Consider the following 20,612-nt stretch of genomic DNA (forward strand, 5'->3'; position numbering starts at 1 on the left):
AAAAGTTGGAGGACTGGTAATTGTGCCTCCTGGACACATGAATAGTCAGAATGTGGTACAGGATGCAGTCCAGATATCTCTCTGAAAGGAGTCTTTCACTTAAGTACTGCTTATTGATGAAACTGTAAAGATATCTTGACACTCCTTCTTTTATGCAGATGATCAGATTGTTGCTCTTGAACTTTTTTAATTTTTGTTTGCATGGCATAAAAGAACAACATTTGTATCTTATAGTTCTGGTCCTGAGAACTATAAATTATGCTGCAGGAGTCTGGATATTTATCTCACCATTTTGTCAAAACAAATGTCTGGCTTTTCAAGTGCCTTGCAGAATTTATGCAACTCTGAAGATTCAGTGCTTACTAATTCATTGCTCATAGGTTTTGTTTGCCAACTAATTTTCTGTCAGAATTTAGTCCATATATATATATATATATACATATATATAAACTGTAGATAAGTTGCATATCAGTTGATTGGGGAAAACAAGCCAGTTCATAAAAAAAACAAAAAAACAACAACTATTTATTTTAATCAGGTGCAATGGAATGTGCTTTGCATCTGTCATTGTGTCAGGGATATGTTTTTGAAAGTGTAAAAACTATGTGATTTTTACTTGCTTTTTTCTTCTCTAGACTGTGATTTTGGCATTGTAATCTGTCACATTGTACCAGTGGGAGAAGGGAGGCTGTGTGTATAATGACTGCACGTAGTGTGAAACAATATGTAATTTAATCTCTGTTTAACTTTTCTTTGTAAAGGCGAATGCAGTCTAAAAGGAACTGAGTAATTTCTGGCAAAGACTAAAGGGGGAACAAAGATGAAATTTAGAATGGAAAGCTTGGCAGCACATTCAAGAGGAATGGGAGACATAAGAATAACTGAGAAAGAAAGCAAAAATTGAGACCATCTAAGCACAGAGCTGAAAGACAAAAAGATACACTATATGGGAAATAAATTTCATGGCATAGAGAAATGTATGAGAAATAAAGGAGATACTTCTCATGAGTGGAGAAGGTGCTGGGAAAAGGTGTTACCAAAAAGAAAACCAATGTCAAGAGAGATTAATAATCACAAGAAGTAGATAACTTCTATTACACAGAAATTATTCTGGTAACACTTGTTAGCTTAGTACAGACAGCTTAATTATTTGACTTCAGAACCATTCTTAATGTTTCTGACACAGATTTTTATTCTTAAAAACCACAGAACGACTGGATCATCAGTTGGGTTGTGAACTTCAGACACATAATGCAGTCTGTAACTCAACTCAGTAGAACAGCTGGTGGTACCAAAGAACCAAAGATCATTGATTAGTAGAAAAAAACCAAAAACCAGAATCAACACCTCCATGATTCATTGATACTACTTGCTTTGCCTGGATGTATTTGGCTCCAGAAGCATGTTAAAAGACTGATATATTAGAGTCAATTCTTGTACCTAGGAATGTGTTTTGGAGATGAGAAAGCATTTTTCCCCTGTCAGATTCCCTGAGATGTTTCTCATAATCCTGTTACTTACAGCTGTACTCTCGGCTGTCCATCCGTTTTAGGTTTTTAGATCTCCATTTGTTCCTTGTCTTCCTCTTGATGCCTTTGTTTTTTCACTTCACTGCCTATTTATGCTCCCTTCTTTTACCAAGTTCTCCCTGACACTTCACCTTGTAGGAGGTAGGGAGCTGGCAGCCCTGTCCTTTACCATTTCTGCTTCTCCACTGACAAAACTCCATGCTGCTCTTCTGTCCCTTGATGGCTCTTTTCTTCAATTTCCTGATGGCCATTCAGATTCTTTTTTTTCCTTTCTCCATTCCCCTTTTCCACAGTTTAAATCTGTCTTTCTCTGTGCCAGCTACTAGTGGGGAAACATTTAAGCCGGGAGCCAGATTTTGTCCATGCTCTGACATCTGGTTCCCTCTGTTGCTGTAGCAGCTCCCACAGAAAGAAGAGATTATGCTTAGGCATGAGTGATTGTGGTTGGTGTGTTCTGCTAATTCAAGATTGTTGCTTTTAGTCCAGGGACCATTTTTTTACAATGGTAACTAAACTGGCAGGTTAATACTGCTTGTACACGTAAACTTAGAGTGAATAAGCCAGAGATATGAAAAGCAGGAAAGATGAAGCACAAAAGTTGCCTACTATTCTAATAATAATAGCAGAAGAGAAAATTAACTCAAGAGTGCCATGATTTTTGGCTCAGTTAGATGGGATGTGAAGCAGTGTGCTACATCTTCTGGAATTATCAGATTGAGGAGGCATTTATATGCCAGATTTTCATCACTTTTTTTCTGAATTTTAAGTCGTCTGTGATGTTGACTGACTGGTGTAAAGTGCCTTGGATTTGAAGGCCCTTTAAAAACTGAGAGCATGTAACATTTCTACTCAGAAATGCATGAAACCTGTGCCAAGGAAGCTAATACAGCTATTGAAGTAAATGGAAATTATGCAGTTTAATTGAAGTATTATTAGCCAGTGCCAGGTAGCTCAAATATGATTAGCTGGTTGTCCAGTGCATGCCAAATTTTTTATGTTCAGATCTTCTAAAGTAAAAATGTTGAATATTTCTAATAAGCTAATATATGCACAGACTTTCTCATATGGGTTTTTCAAAAATATCAGTAGTGTGAAACCCATGAATATTTCATTATATCCTGAGATGCCTCAATCAACAGTAACTGGATTTCTCATGTCTCTTGTCCAGGAAACCAGCTTTGGAAAGCTTTTGAAGAAGATAAAGATAGTATCACTTAAGAATTCTGTTTGCAAATCTTTCCCTGCTGATGGTAGAGAATCACCAGAGTATTTATCTTTTATCTAAGAAGCAGCATTTGAATATATAATTGCTAATTTGTAAAATGTAAATAGGGGAAGTTGTAGTTAACCAGACAATATCTGTCTTATCTGCAATTAACTGATGGAGATGAAGTATTTTTGTATGTTTCTTTTTCAGCTCATTTGTAGACTGTAAACTGAACAATAAGATCAGATAGGCATTTCAATACTTTTCAGTACAACTCTTAACTTAGGAACCACCACTAGGATAGTTCTCCTAGATTGTTATGACAGGATAGTTTCTAACCATCTCTTTTGATAGTCTTTGTCCCTATATTCATTATTGAGTATTTTGGTTTCAGAACTAGAGTGCAGAGCACAAGTTGCAGCTTTTGGAAGCTTTTGGAAGTGGTGATAATTGTGATACACTGCATTAGAAAATTTTTACAAGCTGAATCTCTGGATCCTTAAGCTGAGAAACTAAGGAGAGCCAAGCTTGTGTAGCCATGATGTTTAGGTTAGGTGTTACGTCACCTAATTCCATGCATCATCTGAAACTGAACAGCCTTCCTTGCCTTCCTACTGTTCTTTAAAATTGTCAGCAAAAAATCCTCTCTTTCAGGAAGGAATCCAGAATGGCTTTCTTAAATAAAAGTGTTTGTAGAAGTCTTGTTTGTGATTTTACTGTTTAAAGAAAATGTCAACCTAGTCTACATACTTTCAAAACTAAGGGAGTTTCTTTTTTCTGCAAAGAAGCAACGTTCCATGAAGCATTTATTGCCTTGTGAAATGAGAAAATCATCAAGTTTTGCAATATTTATGGCTTAAGTACTATCTGCTTTATCCTGTTGCTCTTGAGAGACCAGAATTCTCATAGCAAAGGAGTACTTTGCAGCAGCTGATGTAACCAGTCCTGGACTTCCATGAGGGTGAATTTGGCAGTGTTTTAGAATTTTGGAGACTGTTAAAATTGAGTAGAGTTTCTTTCCCTCTGCCTGTGTGTAGTAGCTGCATGCCTTGCATAGGGGTAGTTGCTTTGCAGCCAAAGGTTTAAGTGAGTATCCTTCAGCACCAAAGCTAATGCACAAAATGAACGTGATGACATGGCCCCTAGATCATTCCTACCTTCCAGAGGGCAAGCAGGAGGGTCCGGGGAGCTACAGCCTGGCCAGTGTTACCTCTATCCCTGGAAAGGTGATGGAGCAACTAATTCAGAAAACTATTCCACAGCCCATGAACAGCAAGGCAATTGGAGAACTCATGTTCAACCAACCCTGATGACACACGATGAACTGACTGTATTTCATAAGATCCTCATAAAGAAGCTGGTGAAGTATGGACTGGATGAGCAGACAGTGAGGTGGATTGATAAGTGTCTTAGCAGACAAGTTCAGAGGGTGATAATCAGCCATGCAAAATATAGTTTGAGGACAGTAACTAGTGGTGTACCCCAGATCCAATCCTGTTCAGTGTTTTCGTGAGTGATCTGGGTGATGAGGCAGGTGGCACTCTCAGCAAATTTGCTGATGACACCAAACCAGGAATAGCAACTGATATGCAGAGGAACCTCATGAGCTTGACAGGAGAAATGAGCTTGACAGGAACGTCATTCAGTTGAGTGAGGACAAGGGCAAAGTCCTGCACCTGGGGAGGAGCAAACCCATGCACCCATTATATGTGAGGACCACCAAGCTCTGCAGAAAAGTGATGGACACCAAGTTGACCATGTGCAGCAATGTGCCCTTGCAGCAAAGAAAGTGAATGGTATCCTGATGTGCATTAGGAAATTTGCCAGAAGGTCAAGGGAAGTGGTTCTAACCCTTTGCTGAATCCAGTTCTAGGCTCCATTGTACAAGAGACATGAACATACTGGAGAGCATCCAGCAAAGGACTGACAAAGATAGTTAAGGGACTGGATTTACCTCTCATTTGAGAGTATGCTGAAACAACTGGGGCTGTTCAGCCTGGAGAAAAAAAGTCTCAGGAGAGACCCCATCATTGTGTGCAAATACCTGAAGGGAAGGAAGTAAAGAAAGTAGAGCAAATTGTCATCATAGCCATTTTAAGTTGTCACCATAGTCCAGATTGAAGTTGATTGTTGGTTTTTTTAACTCTGATCTTAGACTGCTGGGATGGGTGTAGATTTTTCATTTCCATATCGATTTTTTTCTGTCAGAAAGTAACATAAATTCCTAGAGCATTCCCTCTGCAGAATAAGTTTTCTCTTGTTTGAAGAGTTTCAGTCTTTTGGAAATGCCAAGTGTTGTTCATCAAGTACTTTGGTAATCATTGTAGCTCACCAAGGACAGCAGTAGTACCTCAGCTATGGCATTGTCTTTACAGTATCTGCAAATTTTCCCTCCTTGAACATCTGCTACAGCTCAAGGAACCTACAGTGTTGTTGAATTTATGTATTTCTACATCATTTCACCTCTGTAGGTAGTATAGTTTGTAACTGCCTCGCTAAATCTCATATGAACATGATTTACATTCCCCGGGACCAATTCTAGATGCGGCATACCTCTTCAATCATCACTAACAAACATCTATGAAATATACCTCAAGTGTTCTCCCACTCTCATTTCATACTATCATAGCCGAAATGTTACCAGAATCTTATTGCATCTTCCTCATCTCACAAGATGACTGTAATTACATCCTTGAAAATTACTGGAAGCAGATGTGGAAAGAGGGATCTGTTACTCTGTTTTTTGGTAGCAAGATGGCCCCCGCTTGCAGGGGAGAATGCCCTAGGAACAGTGTAAAACCCGGGCGCCCCCAGACTTTACAGTGGCAAGGTGTGTTGGAAGTTAAGAGCTATTCGTCTAGGAACTTGGAGCTCTTCATCAGGCATGCAGGCATGTTTTTCTTGTGCAGTAAGGCTTATGTATAAACAGTCATCAAGCCCTCAATGCTTATTAAGCTACTTCTGGTTTTCTTCTTTTTTCTTTTTTTGGTGATAATGCTGCTTGATTTTCACCTATAGCCTTTATCTCTACTCATGCAGAGTCCTCTCTAAGAAGTTGGCCTTTGAATGAGCCTTTAGCCACCAGAAGGCAAAAGGAGCTGACTGCTGCAGATAGAACTCTGAAGGTGGAAAGATAACTATTCCTGATTTGGGCCAAGGAACACCACATAGTTTCCTCAAGGATCTGAGTCTGGTATTGCTGGCAAGGGCTCTGGTTTTTCAATCTACATTTAGTAATTAGATAGGTCACCCCATCACCTTCATCCTTAGTGTTCAAAGGAAATGTGTTCAGCATTTGACACCAATAGTAGTACTGGTGGTGAACCAAGTACTGCATTTCTGTGAAATGCATACTTGTGCAGTATGTCTGTTTTGTCTGATGTTTTTTTCGATGATCCAGGGCTATCAAGCCTCCAGATCCAACCACGTTGCATGATCTTAGATTCTTGCTAATTAATAACCATCAGATTAGAGAGGAGTCTGGCATTTATTACTTTTTAATATGAATGATTCAAAGGCTGCTCTATGCACATAAATGAAAGAGATTCCTTATTTGTAGAAAACATCTATCATCACTCCCAGAGTTAGGAATAGAGGCCATTCGGTGCTGTTTGCCATTCATAGTGCTGGAAGGGAACACCTAACAGCAGTATTAGCATAATACAGTCTTCTGAGAGCTGCAGCCATGTATCTGGGCAGTCACTGGATACATCAATAAAGCTTCTGAAGAATCGTTGAAATCTTTAGGGCCTTTTCTGCTGAATGTTTTAAAGGCCTTGCTTGACTTTTAGCTCAGGCTAAAATAAAAAAAAAAAAATAGGCTCAGGAGCAGGCTTTCATATTGTGGGGTGGGTGGCAGGTTTGGTATGTTAAGCATCAATTTAATGGATTAAAATTATTCAGGCCCTCACAGCTGGTCTGCTGTACATACTAGTTTGTAAATACTGATTGCTGTTTTCATCTTAATGAGGGATCCACTTATCCGATTTGGGGTTTAGATTTTGCTTTTTCTGCCAATTTTCACTTTATTCTAGCTGTAAACAGCTTGATTTGTTTTTGAAAGGGGGAAAAATTCTTCCATTGCTTTACAGTATTTGCAGAAAGAAGCATTAGCCTAGTAAAGGCCGTGTAAATTGATGGCTTTAATGTGTTAGGCTTTGCCATGTGAAATGGAAACGTTTTTCCAAGTATACAGTGGCTTCTAAGACTTTTCTGAAGAATGCCCATTTTTTGAGTGTGGACAGAACACCCATTTACTTAGAACAGTATTTTTGCATCTTCAAAGCAGGATGTCTTGCTCCTGCTGTTATGGTGTCTTTAAGAAGATTCTGATCAGTTCTGCGCTTGTGGCTTTGTGCTAGCAAAGAAGCTTGGGGATAGATGATCTTCATTATTCATGAAAGGTGCTGTGTTTGTCTGGAGAGTAGATATCATACCTGAGAGGCAAAACATTTTCCTCTTACATGTACAGAATGTGCACAAGCCATCTCATACTTGGGATCTGTGGTGAGTCGACCGTGGCTGGATGTGTGGTGCCCACCAAAACTGCTCTGCCATTCCCCTCCTCAGCTGGACAGGGGAGAGACAAAAAAAAAATGCAATGAAACACTCATAGATCGAGGTAAAGACAGGGAAAGATCACTTGCCAAGTATTGCCATGGGCAAAACAGACTCAAGTGGGGTAATTAATTTATACTGAAAATAAAAATTAAATCTTAAAACACCTTGCCCCCACCCCTCCCTTCTTCACAGGCTGAATTTCACTGTTTTCTCTGCCTCTTCCCCCACAGCAGCACGGGGGTTAGGTAATGGGATTGCATCACGTTACCTCTGCTCCTCCTTCCTCTTCAGGGGGAGGACTCCTCATACTCTCCCCTGCTCCAGCATAGGGTGTCTTCCACAGGAGAGAGCCCTCCATGAACTTCTCCAACCTGAGTTCATCCCACAAGCCACAGTTTTCACAAACTGCTTCAGTGGGTGTCCCCCACGGGGTTGTGAGTCCCACCAGCAAACCTGCTCCAGAGTGGGCTCCTCTCTCCACAAAACTGCAGGTCTGCAAGGACCCTGCTCCCAGTGTAGGCTTCCTACAGGGTCACAGCCTTCTTTGGGATCTATCTGCTCTCATTTGGGCCTCCTTCATGGGCTGGCAGGTGGATCTCTGCTCCCCCATGGACCTCCATGGGCTGCAGGGAAATTTCTTCCCTGTTGCCTGGAGCACCTCCTTTCCCTCCTGCACTGACCTTGGTGTCTGCAGGGTTGACATATTCTCCTCTTGCTGCAGTTGCTGTTCTATAGTTGTTCTTTTTACCCCATTCTTACCTATGTTATCCCCAAGGCTCCACCACCATCGCTGATGGGCTTGGTCTTGACGCATGGTCAGTCTGACTTAGAGCCAACTGGCATTGACTCATCCAGACATGGGGAAGCTTCTGGCAGCTTCTCACAGAAGCCATCCTTGTGCCTCCCCCCCACTACCAAAACCTTGCTGTGCAAGAAAAATGCAGAAACATGGCTGGAAGAGCGGTAAGGCAGCTGAGTAATTCTTAGTTATTCTTCTGTTCCTTGGCAAAGTTAAATCATCTAAGTCTTTGTATGTTGTACAGAGCATTTTTAAAAGCTGTAGTGGTGACTTTGCAGCAATCGCAGTCATGTTGCATTAGTAGTTATTCTTCTCACCAAGTTTTATCTAATAGCTAACTTACTTTTCCTTGGTCCATTTTGATGTTATTTTCTATTTTCCACGTCCATGGAAAAAAAAAATTATTTCCTTTTACCTGTGTTAGCCTTTTATATACTGAAAAGTCATTATCTTGTCCTCTCCCGAGCATCTTTTGTCTAGACTAAATAACCCCAATTCTTCTACTGTTCCCTAATGAGCTCTATTTTTAAGGCAGCCATTCATTTTTTGTTCTTTTCTGTTCTTCTTGCCTGTGTATTTTTTGAAATGCATTGCCTGTCAACAGGGAACCGCCAGAGCTGAAATAGAATCTGTGAGTTCAACCCATTTAAAAAAAGAAAATTAAAGTAAAAATATTACATGATAAGTAACCATGTTGTCTGACACTAGCACATTATGAACTAGAGCCTGAGGCTTTTACTGTTGTTCTTATGGTAAATTTGAAACTTGCTAAAGAGGACACTTCAATGTGCTCAGCAGAACTCTCTGGACACATCTGCAGTTTCCCATAAATGGCACCTCACTCACCACTGCTTGGTACTTTTCCCTCTCTCTTTTCAACAATGGTCTTGTGGTCACTTGGCTCTGATAAAATCCTATGCAGCTGCCTCCCAGTTCTTACTCCATCCTGCATAGGTGAAGACTGTGCCAAGCACTCAGTGGTTTTTTTTATGCAGAAGTAGCTGTGAGATCTGACTGAGATGGCAGTAATAGAAAGTAAAGGCATGCCTTCAACCAATTTTTTCTTCCTGTACATTCAGTTTTGGGTGAGAGGCATATAGAGAGGGAGTGTTGTACCCTTCTGGTGCTAGATCAGTGGAGCTCAAGAGTCCTCAGCCCGGTGGAGGTGACAGGAAAGTGCCTTTAATCACAGACAGTTTGGGCAGGTACTGCTAACAACATGGCTGTCTGAATTAGCTGCTGATGCTCTGATGCTGAAATGGCTCAGTGATTGCCTTGTTTAACTGTCTTGCCCAGATTCATGCACATTTAGATCAGCTCAGCCTTTACTTCATACATTCTACTAGCTAAAAACTCCTTCCTCAGGTACCATACATTTCAAACTGATTAAAAGCTAGATAGCAATGTAAATAGTTAGCCATTAAGAATATTCTTGAGCAAGGATGTTTCTAAGGATGTTCTTCCATTGAATATTCTTACCCTAATGTTTCAGTATCTTTTATTAATGAACAATATGATAGTGCATAGCACTTTCAGAGGATGCAAGATACAAAAGCTAAGATAAGCAAATTCGTGTTACAAATGTCTTTCCAAACTATTTACTATTTCACTGGAAGTCATCATTCTGTTTTTAATTAGGTTTGAAACTTGCCTGCACTGTAGAGTGAGTCCCTCCAGATGACTCCCAGTAGATAGTTCTGTCTGGTCTTGACCCATCTACTACTTAAAATTCTAAAAGTTCAACATGAATTTTTGACGCTTATTTATAGATGCAAATGAGATAGTTCTTATGCAACTAGGCCCAGACTGAGGTTTTAGTTCTCTTAAGGGTTTCTTTTTTCCCAATTACCAATCTACAGGTAGATTCCCCCTGTATTATACCTCTTCCTTACACTGTGCCTTCCTATTCTGAATTGGTCCTTTATTCAAGGTCAGTGTGTTAAAATCTCAGCAGTCAAAAGTGAATTTGACTGGAAAAAGTAGTCAGCAGTAAAGTATGAATTTTCCTGCTAAATTTCTGCATGTTTTCTCAAAGACTGTCTCTTGTCAGTTTCTTTGCTAAAAATCATTCAAGCTGTATTGCCTCTGTTGCATCCCAGTTCTATCAAATCATATTCCGAGATAGATCCTTTTTTAGTTTAGACATATCCCATCTTACAATTCATATGGAGAGCCTCTCTAAAAGTTCTTTATCCTGGCTCATTGCTTTCACATTCACCTCCATCTTGCCATACTCCACTGCATCAAATACAATTAGAGGTCATCTTTAGTATTTTCTTCTGGTTTATTTCATGACTCACTAGTTCATCTCCTCAGACATTAAGATATTGATTTTTTTCCCACCTTCATATGAAAAATAAGGATAGTCTTGATTGCTTATTTTTCAGCTTGCTTCTCTAGTGAGCATCTCTTCCGTTTCTTCCCACAGACTTTACAAATCAACTACTGCAGTCCTTTTTAAAGATTTTATTCATTTTGATTACAGATTATTGGTCAGGTAGTTGACAATAGAATTGTAGAATTTCTCAAGGTAGAAAGATCTTTAAGGTTTGGGGGATCCAACTCCTTGCTTCTCTCAGGACTGGCTAAAACTGAACCATATGACCAAGAGCATCACCCACGTGTTCCTTGAGCTCTGACAGGCTTGGTGCTGTGACCAGTCTCTTAGCGAAGAGCATTTTCCCTATCTGAAATTGCCATTATGCATCTTCATTAGATTTCTTTGTGTCCTGTTGCTGGTCAGCAAAGAGATGATGTTTCTATACTGCGTCTGTGTTGTGTAAGTTATTGTGGGATCTGGAAGCTCTTTTTGTAACTGGTTTGTGTGGTGCATCAAACTGTTAAATAATGTTATCTCCCCATTTAGGAGGTACTTGTCCAGAAATGTAGTGAATACTGAGAGTGCATTAATTAAAATGTATGCTAGCAACTAACTGGTAAAAGCAGATTCATACCATGGGGATATACCAAATATGCCTTTGGGAAATATGCTGAAGGTAGGCTTAGAAGGAACTTTGTTCCAGTTACTTGTCTGTCTAATAAACATTTGGATCTGAGTAAGGCTTTTACAGATTTCTGTTCTAAAAGTGAATAGAAATAATGCTGGAAATGATGGAGATTTTGTCCTGTCAGTAATTTCTGTGAAGGATCAGACTAGAGAGGGAAGGTTAGCCCTGAATTACTTTTTTTATGCATTATCGATGAAGGAAAAGCAAGAGGAAAATGCAGATCTGTTTTTGCATAGACAATGTTCATAAAAGAATAGGAACTCTGTCTGCACTAATCTCATTAAAAAGAGATTGGAAGTTTGTAATCCTTGGGTAGGAGAGTTGTGTCTTGGTTTTTAACTGAAAAACACAAGGTATGATTTAAAGACTGTTTTAAAAAGCACTTGAAATTCCTAATACTGGTGGAGGGAAGTGGGAGGAGACCTGATACTCTTCTGTAATAGGAATCTAAGAACTGTTGCTGGAGAGCTTGGAAGGAAAGAAATTAAATTGACAAGTTTGCTTTTCATGTTCAAATCTAACCGAAAGTTAATAAAGTGAACAAGTGGCAAAAAATTACAAGTTAATATGTTTTTTACAATGTAAAGCTTTTTTAATACAAAGAGGTAGGTGGGGCAAGGAAATTTCAGTCTTTACAGTTTTGGAGATGAATCAGACTTTGTAACTATTTGCAATTGATCCTACTATCTTAGGTTTTCAAGATCAAAGCAGTGCAACTGGCAGGAAAACTTCTTCCAGCCTTCAACACACCTACGGGTATACCATGGGCAATGGTGAATCTGAAAAGGTAATGAGTTTCCTTTTGTGAAGTGTGTTCCTCCCCCTCCTTCCAACTTAAAATTAATAGTGGCATGCATCAGTTTTTCTTAGTAGTGGAACTATAGAAGATGCAGACAAATTGTCATTCCTGGCATGTTAGAGTAATTTCCATAGAGTTCAGTACATTCTAACTCATTAACTGCAATAAATTTTGATCCTGGTTTTTTTATGATTTTGCAATAAACATTCAGTTTGGCATTGGACCACACTGAGTGTATTATTCTGTGTGTTGCTCTAGAGCTTAATAATTGTTTCTTTAGTCATTACAAAATCTATTAAAAACAAAATTGTTTGCAGGACATGGTTGAACTTACTGGGTTTTCTGTACTGTGTGAGCTGTATGTTACCTTTAGAAGATTCCCAGCATTTGAGAACATGGTGGGACTCTGAAGTTGTTATTTCATTTTACATTTTAGCTTGGGTATAAAGTCTGACCTGCTGAAGTCGGCTGTGGTCTGTGTAGATGGAGAGGCTCCTTTAGATGACTGTTCAGATCAGACTGAACTTAAATGGTCTGCATTGCCTCATGGAAGACAACTGCCTTGCCTATTTTAGGTTGTATTGCTCACTTAGTGCTAGGATTTCCCTCAGATTTTGAGAGAGCATTTTTGATGCTTTGAGGCATTCTTTACATTTCCACTATGTTCTTAAACAGTAGCTGAATTGGGATGTATAGCTAGATTGTGTGTACACTTACTCGTAACTGAAATCTCTTATGAGAGGAAGTAGAAGCAGTCTTCAGAAATATGTGGTTAACTACAGAAATTAAAAGACCCAGTCGTGAAAGGTGATGAAAACTCCCACATATGATTAAGCCAGAGGTAATTTAGGAGTTACGACTTAGGAAGATGGTATTGCTTAGAGTGCAAAAGGTAGGAGGTATGTGTCACTTTCTGCTGGTTGTTTAGGTGATCCTGAGGAACTCATGTATTGTGCCAACGGTAAATGTCCTGTATTCCTATGTAGACACAAGATAGGGAAGCACACCCCACACAAGTAAAGGGAACAGCAGATCAGCAGGACAAGGCAGCAAATGCTACCACCTTCAAAACTTGTCTTACCTTGATTCTTGTTCTTAGGAACATGCAGTGAATAAAGAACAGCTGCGATTGAGCCCAGTGTTAAGTCATCGTATTTGTGTGACATCATGGTAATAAATTATTTAATCATAGGACTTTTTGTTGATGAGGTTATGGTGTCTTTATTCTAAAAAGACCCAACCAGTGAGCCAACTCATCAACCAAATGACAATGCCTGTAATCTTAAGTGTGGGTTAAAATATTGTTGTTACTTGTTTAGTTGGCTGTGGTAGTTTTGCTGTGCACAGTAACTCTGAATTTTCTGTTGTTTTCTCCCCTTCTTTATACATATTTGTTGAAATTCAGTGGTGTTGGTCGAAACTGGGGCTGGGCTTCTGCTGGCAGCAGCATCCTAGCTGAGTTTGGTACTCTGCACATGGAATTTGTCCACCTCAGCTATTTGACAGGGGACCCTGTATATTACAACAAGGTGAGTCTCAAAAATCAATACTTTTATCATACTTCTTATCATAAATTGCATTAAAGGGGAAGTACTCTCTATAGTGAATTCTACTTCCATTCTTGGTAGCAGGTAAATATTTTCATGCCGGTATTTCTGTTACCAAATAGATGTCTTTCTCAAGTAGAAATATATGACAACACAGGTTTTCTTATTTGTTTCAGAATACATTTTAAAATCATTATTTTTAAGCATGTTTATGTGAGCAGTCCTTTAAAACCAAAAGCGTACAAATCTGAAGAAAGCCCTCAAGAAAGTTTGTGGTTCAGATTAATAAAATTTGCTACTAAAAATGAAAGAAAAATAAAAAAGATTAGATTTAACTGTGTGCAGAGGGCAGACTAACGTTGTTAGTGGTGAACCTGATTCTTGATTTAATTTAGGTCATGCACATTCGGAAGTTACTTCAAAAAATGGATCGTCCTAATGGACTTTATCCAAATTATTTGAATCCAAGAACAGGCCGGTGGGGTCAGCGTAAGTATTCTTATTTTATTAATTCCTAATTAGAAGTCTATTTCTTACTTTGTTGCTGAGTTGGAGATCAGAAAGTTTATTCTGTAGGGCACAAACAGCATTGCTTGAAAATATAAAACACAGAAGGATTGCTTGAATTTGAGATCTCCTGAAATCGATCTTTGCCTGTTGCTGTATGAAGTCACAGAACTCACTTTTTAGGGTAGTTTCTTAAAACAGCTTGCTACTTAACCTGATGCCTCTCCTCATGTTTATCAGTCAATAAAATCTTCAGTAATAAAGAATAAGGCTGAAAGTATTTCCTCATTTTGATTCTGTTCCTGGTTTTGTTCTGCAAACCATCTGGTAAGTGGATTATTGTAAGATGACGTGCATTAATGCGTGTTTGTGGTGGTTAAATTGTGTTAGGCACTGACATCTACAAATATAATTCATCTACTCAGTGCCATGTGAAATGGCATGATGAACCTCCTTATAGATGTAAAAAAAAAAGCTTTGGGATGAAAAGAAAGCAGGTATTGTTGCTGACAATGTAAGAGGAGGGATAAAACATCAAGAGAGAGACACAAACATGATTCCTTTCTTGAAGTGGTTCTTTCAAAAAACGTTGAGTGGTTTTGTGCTTTGATAGTGGTGGTGATAAAAGATTTTTTTTTTCTTCAAGGTTTCTATTTCTATTTCTTTTACAAATGCAGGTCTATTTAGGAAAAACAAGCAAGATGGTCTATTTCTGTCCTGTTTGACATCAATGATAGGTTTTGGGGATTTCAGTGGTTGGCTGTAAATATCCAGCAGAACGTGTTCTGGCTTGCAAACTGAGAATCTGCTTCTGACTTTGAATCTGGTATGTGAGGGAGATGAATACAGCTGTCACTGCAGTCACTGTGAAATACTTGTCTAATCCCATCTTTAAAGTCAAAATTCTCTCCAAGGCATCTTATATCTTTAAGTGAATCATGACGCCATTTGAGATGGGCAAATGGATTGATGGGACGAATTCTTCTGATAAATTTAACAACACATTCAGAACTAAGAAAATATGCACATACAAATACTCAGGCTTATTTGTTCAAAAGACAATTTTATATTGTTGCTTTGAAACAAATTTTTGTATTTATTTTGTTTTATCCCTAACCATCTGCTTGTGCTGGTTTTATCAAAAGTAGTCTAATGTGTTGTATCCCTAGGATTCTTTAGAGGCTGTTTTGTAGAATCATGGAATGGCTTGGGTTGGAAGGGGCAGTAAAGATTATCTAGTTCCAACCCCCCTGCTGTGGGCAGGGAAACCTTCCACTGGATCAGGTTGCTCAAAGCATCTAACCTGGCCTTGCACACTTCCAGGAATTGAGCATACTCAGCTTCTCTGGGCAACCTGTTCCAGTGCCTCACTCACCCCCAGAGTAAAGAATTTATTTCTAATATCTAATTTAAATCTACTCTCTTTCAGTTTGAATCCATCTCCCCTTGTCCTGTCACGACATGCCCTTGTAAAAAGTCTCTCTCCAGCTTTCTTGTAATAACAAAGCACAGAATTAGTATCTCTTGGGAATAAAATACTCCTCATCACTAAAAATAAACAAAAAAATAAACAAAGTGAAAAATTGAACTTTACAGAAGTTTGGTGGAGCTCAAACATGTTATTAAATGGATTTTGCATGATAATACATTTGGGACTCGAGTTTAGGATTACAAATGGAGAATTAAGTTCTGAGGATAAAAAGAAATACAAATTTATAGAGCCTTTAATTTTTCTATGCTGATCATGAGTCACAAATTTATTTCCTGGAATTTGGTCGTTGGGGTTTGGGGATTTTTTCTTTTAGCAGATAAGGTTCCAAATGCACATTCAGATGTTCTGGTAATATTTCTAGCATTTTCCCAGTGTAATGTCATGGTTTAGGATGATAGTCTCCAATTTAGTAGTTCTGCTAAAACCACACCCGCTGCTCACTTGCCCTGTGCCTGCCTCCGGTTGGAAGCACAAAAGGCAAAGATCACTGGTTCAGTAAGAACAATTTACTGGAAACAACAGTGAGGTAAGAAAATGAACAGTAACTGTGACAATATTAATAAGAAAAAGGTGTAAGACAAAGGATTTACATAGAAACCTGTTCTTTCCAACCACTTTCTTCTCCCTGACCAGAAAGGATGCCCTTCTCCTGAGAGGAGTCATTTTCCCTGCCTCTGGCAGTGACCTGAGATGGTATTGAATAACATTAGGGTCTGGCCATTCCTCCTTCCAGCTACTGTAAAAAATTAATGCTGTCCTGGCTGAAACTCAGACAAAAAGCATTTGTAAACCTAATACTGATTTTGTGGGGACTGGATAGCAAGAATCCATAATTTTGCATTTCCTTTCACGAACCTGGATGGAATGATGAGAAAATGTCTCTGTTATATCCTTGGTAGATCACTTTCCAGTGCATCTACTTGCAAAAATTTAAGTTACAGTAAAGGAGCACGTGGTCTGAAACACCGGACAGATGAGATGGAGTAGCTGAGGCTTAGGTAGGAATTTCTTTCTCCCTTGCAGAGGTTGTGTCCTGCTATGCATAAGTAAGTCCAGTAAGGATGATGCCTTCACACACAACATCCCAATTTACTAGAGGACTCGTGTCTAAGTTCCCTACACTGTTACTGGCTTGAGTCCCATGGTTGGTATTAGGGCAGGCAAGGCTTTTATGTTCCCCTCAGAAGGTAATTTCAAAGAGCATTGTATTTGGCTTGTTACATACCTTTGTACTGGAAAGACAGAGACAATAGAAAGAGTATCAAAGCATAACTTTTCTTTTTCCAGCTTCTGGGAAAGCCGTCCTTTTCATCTTTGCTCTGACCTTTAGTTTGATGCATCTTATCTTGTACAAAGTACTTTCTGCAGGTAGTTTCTGAGAATTATTTTGGAACACTTTATTTGCCTAGATACAAGTAACTCTTCACTCTGACCTTTCTAGTCTTGCTTTCCTTTTTTCTTTTTTTTCTTTCTTCATTTCAACAATTTTTTTCTCTGCTCACACTTTCTTTGGTTCAATTCTAGTTAGTTTCTTTGTTAATCTGTACAGTATTCCAACTAAGTCATGAGCAGTGTGAAATAGATAAAATAAATTGGCATAAATACGTTCCTAAATCCACTGCTGAAGAACTATGGGATATAGCTGCAATATAGCATCTTTCTAATGGTGGGTTTATTTTCTGTTTCTGTACCCTTTATTCCAGTGGTGATATTCACCTTTATTCCCCCTTTATTTGAAGTAATAAAAACATCTGTGGTGATGTGAACTTAGCAGTCAGACCAATTAATGCTATTACCACCAGTTGATTCTTAGTATTGGACAAAATATATAGTGGAAGAATTAATTTAGGTCAAGTTTTCTAAGCAGTTGTATTTTGTCTTTACCTTTTAATTTATTTTTTAAAAGAAGAAAATTACACTATTTGAGTAGAAGAAAAATTGTAGCCTTCTACAAATATTGCTGTTTTGTTTAATTTTGTTCCAACAAGCTTATAGGTAAACTTGAATATTTAAAGGAAATTCCTGTTGCAAGATTGTGGAAGAAAAGAGAAGCATTGTTTTCTGTGGCTTTGGTGTGGACCCATAGGGCTGTAAACTGGATCCATCTCTACTTGCAAAAAGAACCTTGTGGAAAATTCTTGATACCTTTTACCTTGATACTTGAGAGAGTATTTTGTTACTTTCTCAAGAGCTGTTTCCACTGGGAGCGTCAGCACACCCTAATTTTATGGGTTTTAACTAAAGGTACAATGGCCCCCCAGACCTCTTCACATATCCAGCATTCTTGAATGGTGATGAACTGGCTCTTGTAAAGGTCTTTCAGGCCTTTTGGGGATCAGCAGTTGTTCCGGGGCTTTTCTGGGCCTCAGAATATTTCCGTCTTAGCCTCGATAGGTCTTAGGCCATGTTGCTGTTTTTTGTCTGATTTGCCTCATTTAAATGTATGCTCAAAATGTGGTCTGTGCTCTTCTTGGGTTAGGAGAAGGGGGATGTTGTATGTGATATTCCGCAACCTCATTGACATCCTTCTGATGTGAGGGTGCAGGGTCCAGTGAATCATTTCTGATGGGGTTTGATTTATGAGAGTGCAGGCCTTTTGATCTCAGTATAAATAGCATGTTCTGCAGTTTCACTGCTGGGAGTGATGTGCTGGGGACACTGCCCTGAGGTGTGCGCACCATCTTTTTCGCTTGTTTCTCTGCTGGAGCTCACAAAGACCTGCACTTTCATTCAAACCAGTCAATGTTTCTGTTACAAATGCCTGAAAAAGTTATAATGAGTGAAGTAACTTACCAGTCAATTAGTAATAATGATTTCATCAAGAAGTCTGTCACCACTGCTTCCAGGTTCTTAACAAGTTCTAGAGATGAGTCAAATCATTATGTCAGTGTGGCATTAATCTATAGCCATGTCTTTGAAGTGATTACAGTTTAATTAATATAAATTTTCATTTGCATTTAATGCACTTGACATAGCCCTTGAAGAAGGGTTCTGGTGACAGATTACTTCATTCTTTTTCTGCCTGCCTCTGTGAAGCAGCAGCAGCCATAAGCAGGCAGGACTGAGCAAGGACTACTGCTTCATCCCATCATTTCTTTCCACTTGAATGCTGTAAACCCCAATCCTAAAAACTGCTGGGTGAATGGCTAACTGGTCATTGCTAAATCCCTGTCCTTTCCAATGCAAATGCTTTGTAATACAACTGGACACTTAATGCTGTGTAGCAGCAAGGGGGTTCATTATACCCAGGAGGAGGAAAATGATGGCTAAATATTTAGTTTTAAGCTTGTTATATGTGCAGTTGTTATTACAGCATGGGGGTCATGTCAGACAGCTTTTGAACGGGTTCAGCTCAGGGTTTGTCAGCTCACTGTGGCATTTGGTAGAAGGCAGAGCTATAATGCCTACAGGAATGTTAACAGAATCCATTTTTACTTACGGGCTAAGGTGATGGTCCAGTAGGAACAAGTTATTTACAATACTTCTGCTTTGGGGTTTCAGTTTCTATAAGACTGAACGGAAAATAGCTGGCAGGGAGGATTTTCTAACCTCTCACGTTAACCTTCAGTTGACTTTGTTAGGTTGTCCTTTACACATGGTGAGTAGTTGGATTGGTGTCAGCATCAGAACTTTGAATTTAGATTATTTGCAAAAGCAGTAACAGTGCTTTCTAGAGAATTCTCCTAATCAGGTATAACTGAAAATTCATTAAGAAGCAGGGATTTCAAAATCATGGACCTTGATTTGTACTGAAGAAAAGCGATTTCTTAAAAAATTAAAATATGTTGAAAAAATTAATTTGCATTTGCAAACATTTTAGATGAGAATAGCAACTAGAAGAGCAATAACAAAAGAAATGCCAAATCTGTGTGTTATTGCAAAGTCAGGACACGCACATCATGTTTGCACATTTCTGTGAACTGGACATTCTTCCTTTTTTGCTTTCCAACACTGAAAATAAACTGCTTAATTTCTTCTGGTTCCAACATCTCTTGCAACTAATAATGTTATTAGAGGGGAACTCTAATTACTGTTAACTTCAAATCTCATTTCCTGCATCTGGGCTACCTATGGAGTTACCTGGATTGGTTACTGAGAGAGTTGACAGTTTAACTGAAGTTGGGGTTTAGGCCAAATATGGCTTCCATATGCAAGAAAATAAGCAGGAATGTCATTCCGTGTTAATCTTACAACTTTATTACACCTTAGTGATATGTGGGCACATTAACAAGATGCTGTGAAGTAAGGTAGCATGTGAATTTACAGTGCATGAGCTGAGCATTGCTATTAGGAATGTAGCAGCAGACACCGAATTGGGCACCAGTGAATGCTGATGTGATGAACATTCAGCCTGCATTCTATTCTGTGCTGATTTATTCATGTCTCCTTACAGAAAACAAGCCCCTTACTCAGCCTTGCAGGTAGTCCAGTTAAAAGCCCAGTGGAGGTCACTCTGTCACCATCTTTATAAGAACTCACTGACAGTGTGATACTGATCACATGTGATAAGAGTATTAAATGCACTAAATTTAAATGGTGTCTATCCTCTAAGTCAAAGGATAGCTATCCTTTAAAGACAATAAGAAGATTCACACAGGTATTTAGCCTGTTACACCACCTTAGCCCCTTCTGGTGATGTTCTCACTTTCTTGCAGGTTCCTGCACCTGTTACTACAGAGTAGGTAGAGGCACAACCCAGGTGGCTGAATGGGAGAAGCTTACAGCCTCTATTTCCCAGTTGGTTTTGCTGTAGACTGGCCTTTAAATAAACTTAAGTAAATATCTTTATGAATGTGCATATTGCCTTTTCTTCAGGTGGTCTTTAATTTTCAAGAATAACTGCTTAAGTCAAGCACTTTTAACTTTAAAATTCTGCTTGGTGAAGGCATCTGTGGATCTAATTTATTTGTGTTAGATTTACACTTCTTTTAAAATGGTGTAATTTTCAAACATTGGGGAGAAAAATTAAATTACTGTCATTAAGTCAATGGAAATACTGGGTCAATATTCCAGGTTTTTTATGCCTGCCTGTACAGCTGGTTTGAGGCTAATGCTCTTGGGCTGAGCCAGATAATTAACCAAACTGCTTCATTTAAACTCTTGCAGGTAATAGACAAACCAAGAGCAAGGCATCCTATCTATTTTCATTTGTGATACAATATCG

At 38.9% G+C, this 20,612-nt stretch overlaps 1 protein-coding gene across 1 annotated transcript in view; it reads left to right on the top strand.

The window, feature by feature from the left end:
- The window catches only part of MAN1A2 (mannosidase alpha class 1A member 2), a 128,937-nt gene that overhangs the window by 73,361 nt on the left and 34,964 nt on the right, over positions 1-20,612 (top strand). The window contains exons 6-8 of the mRNA XM_066175513.1: positions 11,796-11,890; positions 13,308-13,431; positions 13,845-13,938. Coding sequence (XP_066031610.1) covers positions 11,796-11,890; positions 13,308-13,431; positions 13,845-13,938 — 313 coding nt within the window. The remainder of the gene's footprint in view (positions 1-11,795; positions 11,891-13,307; positions 13,432-13,844; positions 13,939-20,612) is intronic.

Source organism: Chamaea fasciata, unplaced genomic scaffold (genome assembly GCF_029207755.1).
Source record: "Chamaea fasciata isolate MVZ Bird 193981 ecotype frontalis unplaced genomic scaffold, bChaFas1.0.hap1 SCAF_2, whole genome shotgun sequence".
Taxonomy (NCBI): Eukaryota; Metazoa; Chordata; class Aves; order Passeriformes; family Sylviidae; genus Chamaea; species Chamaea fasciata.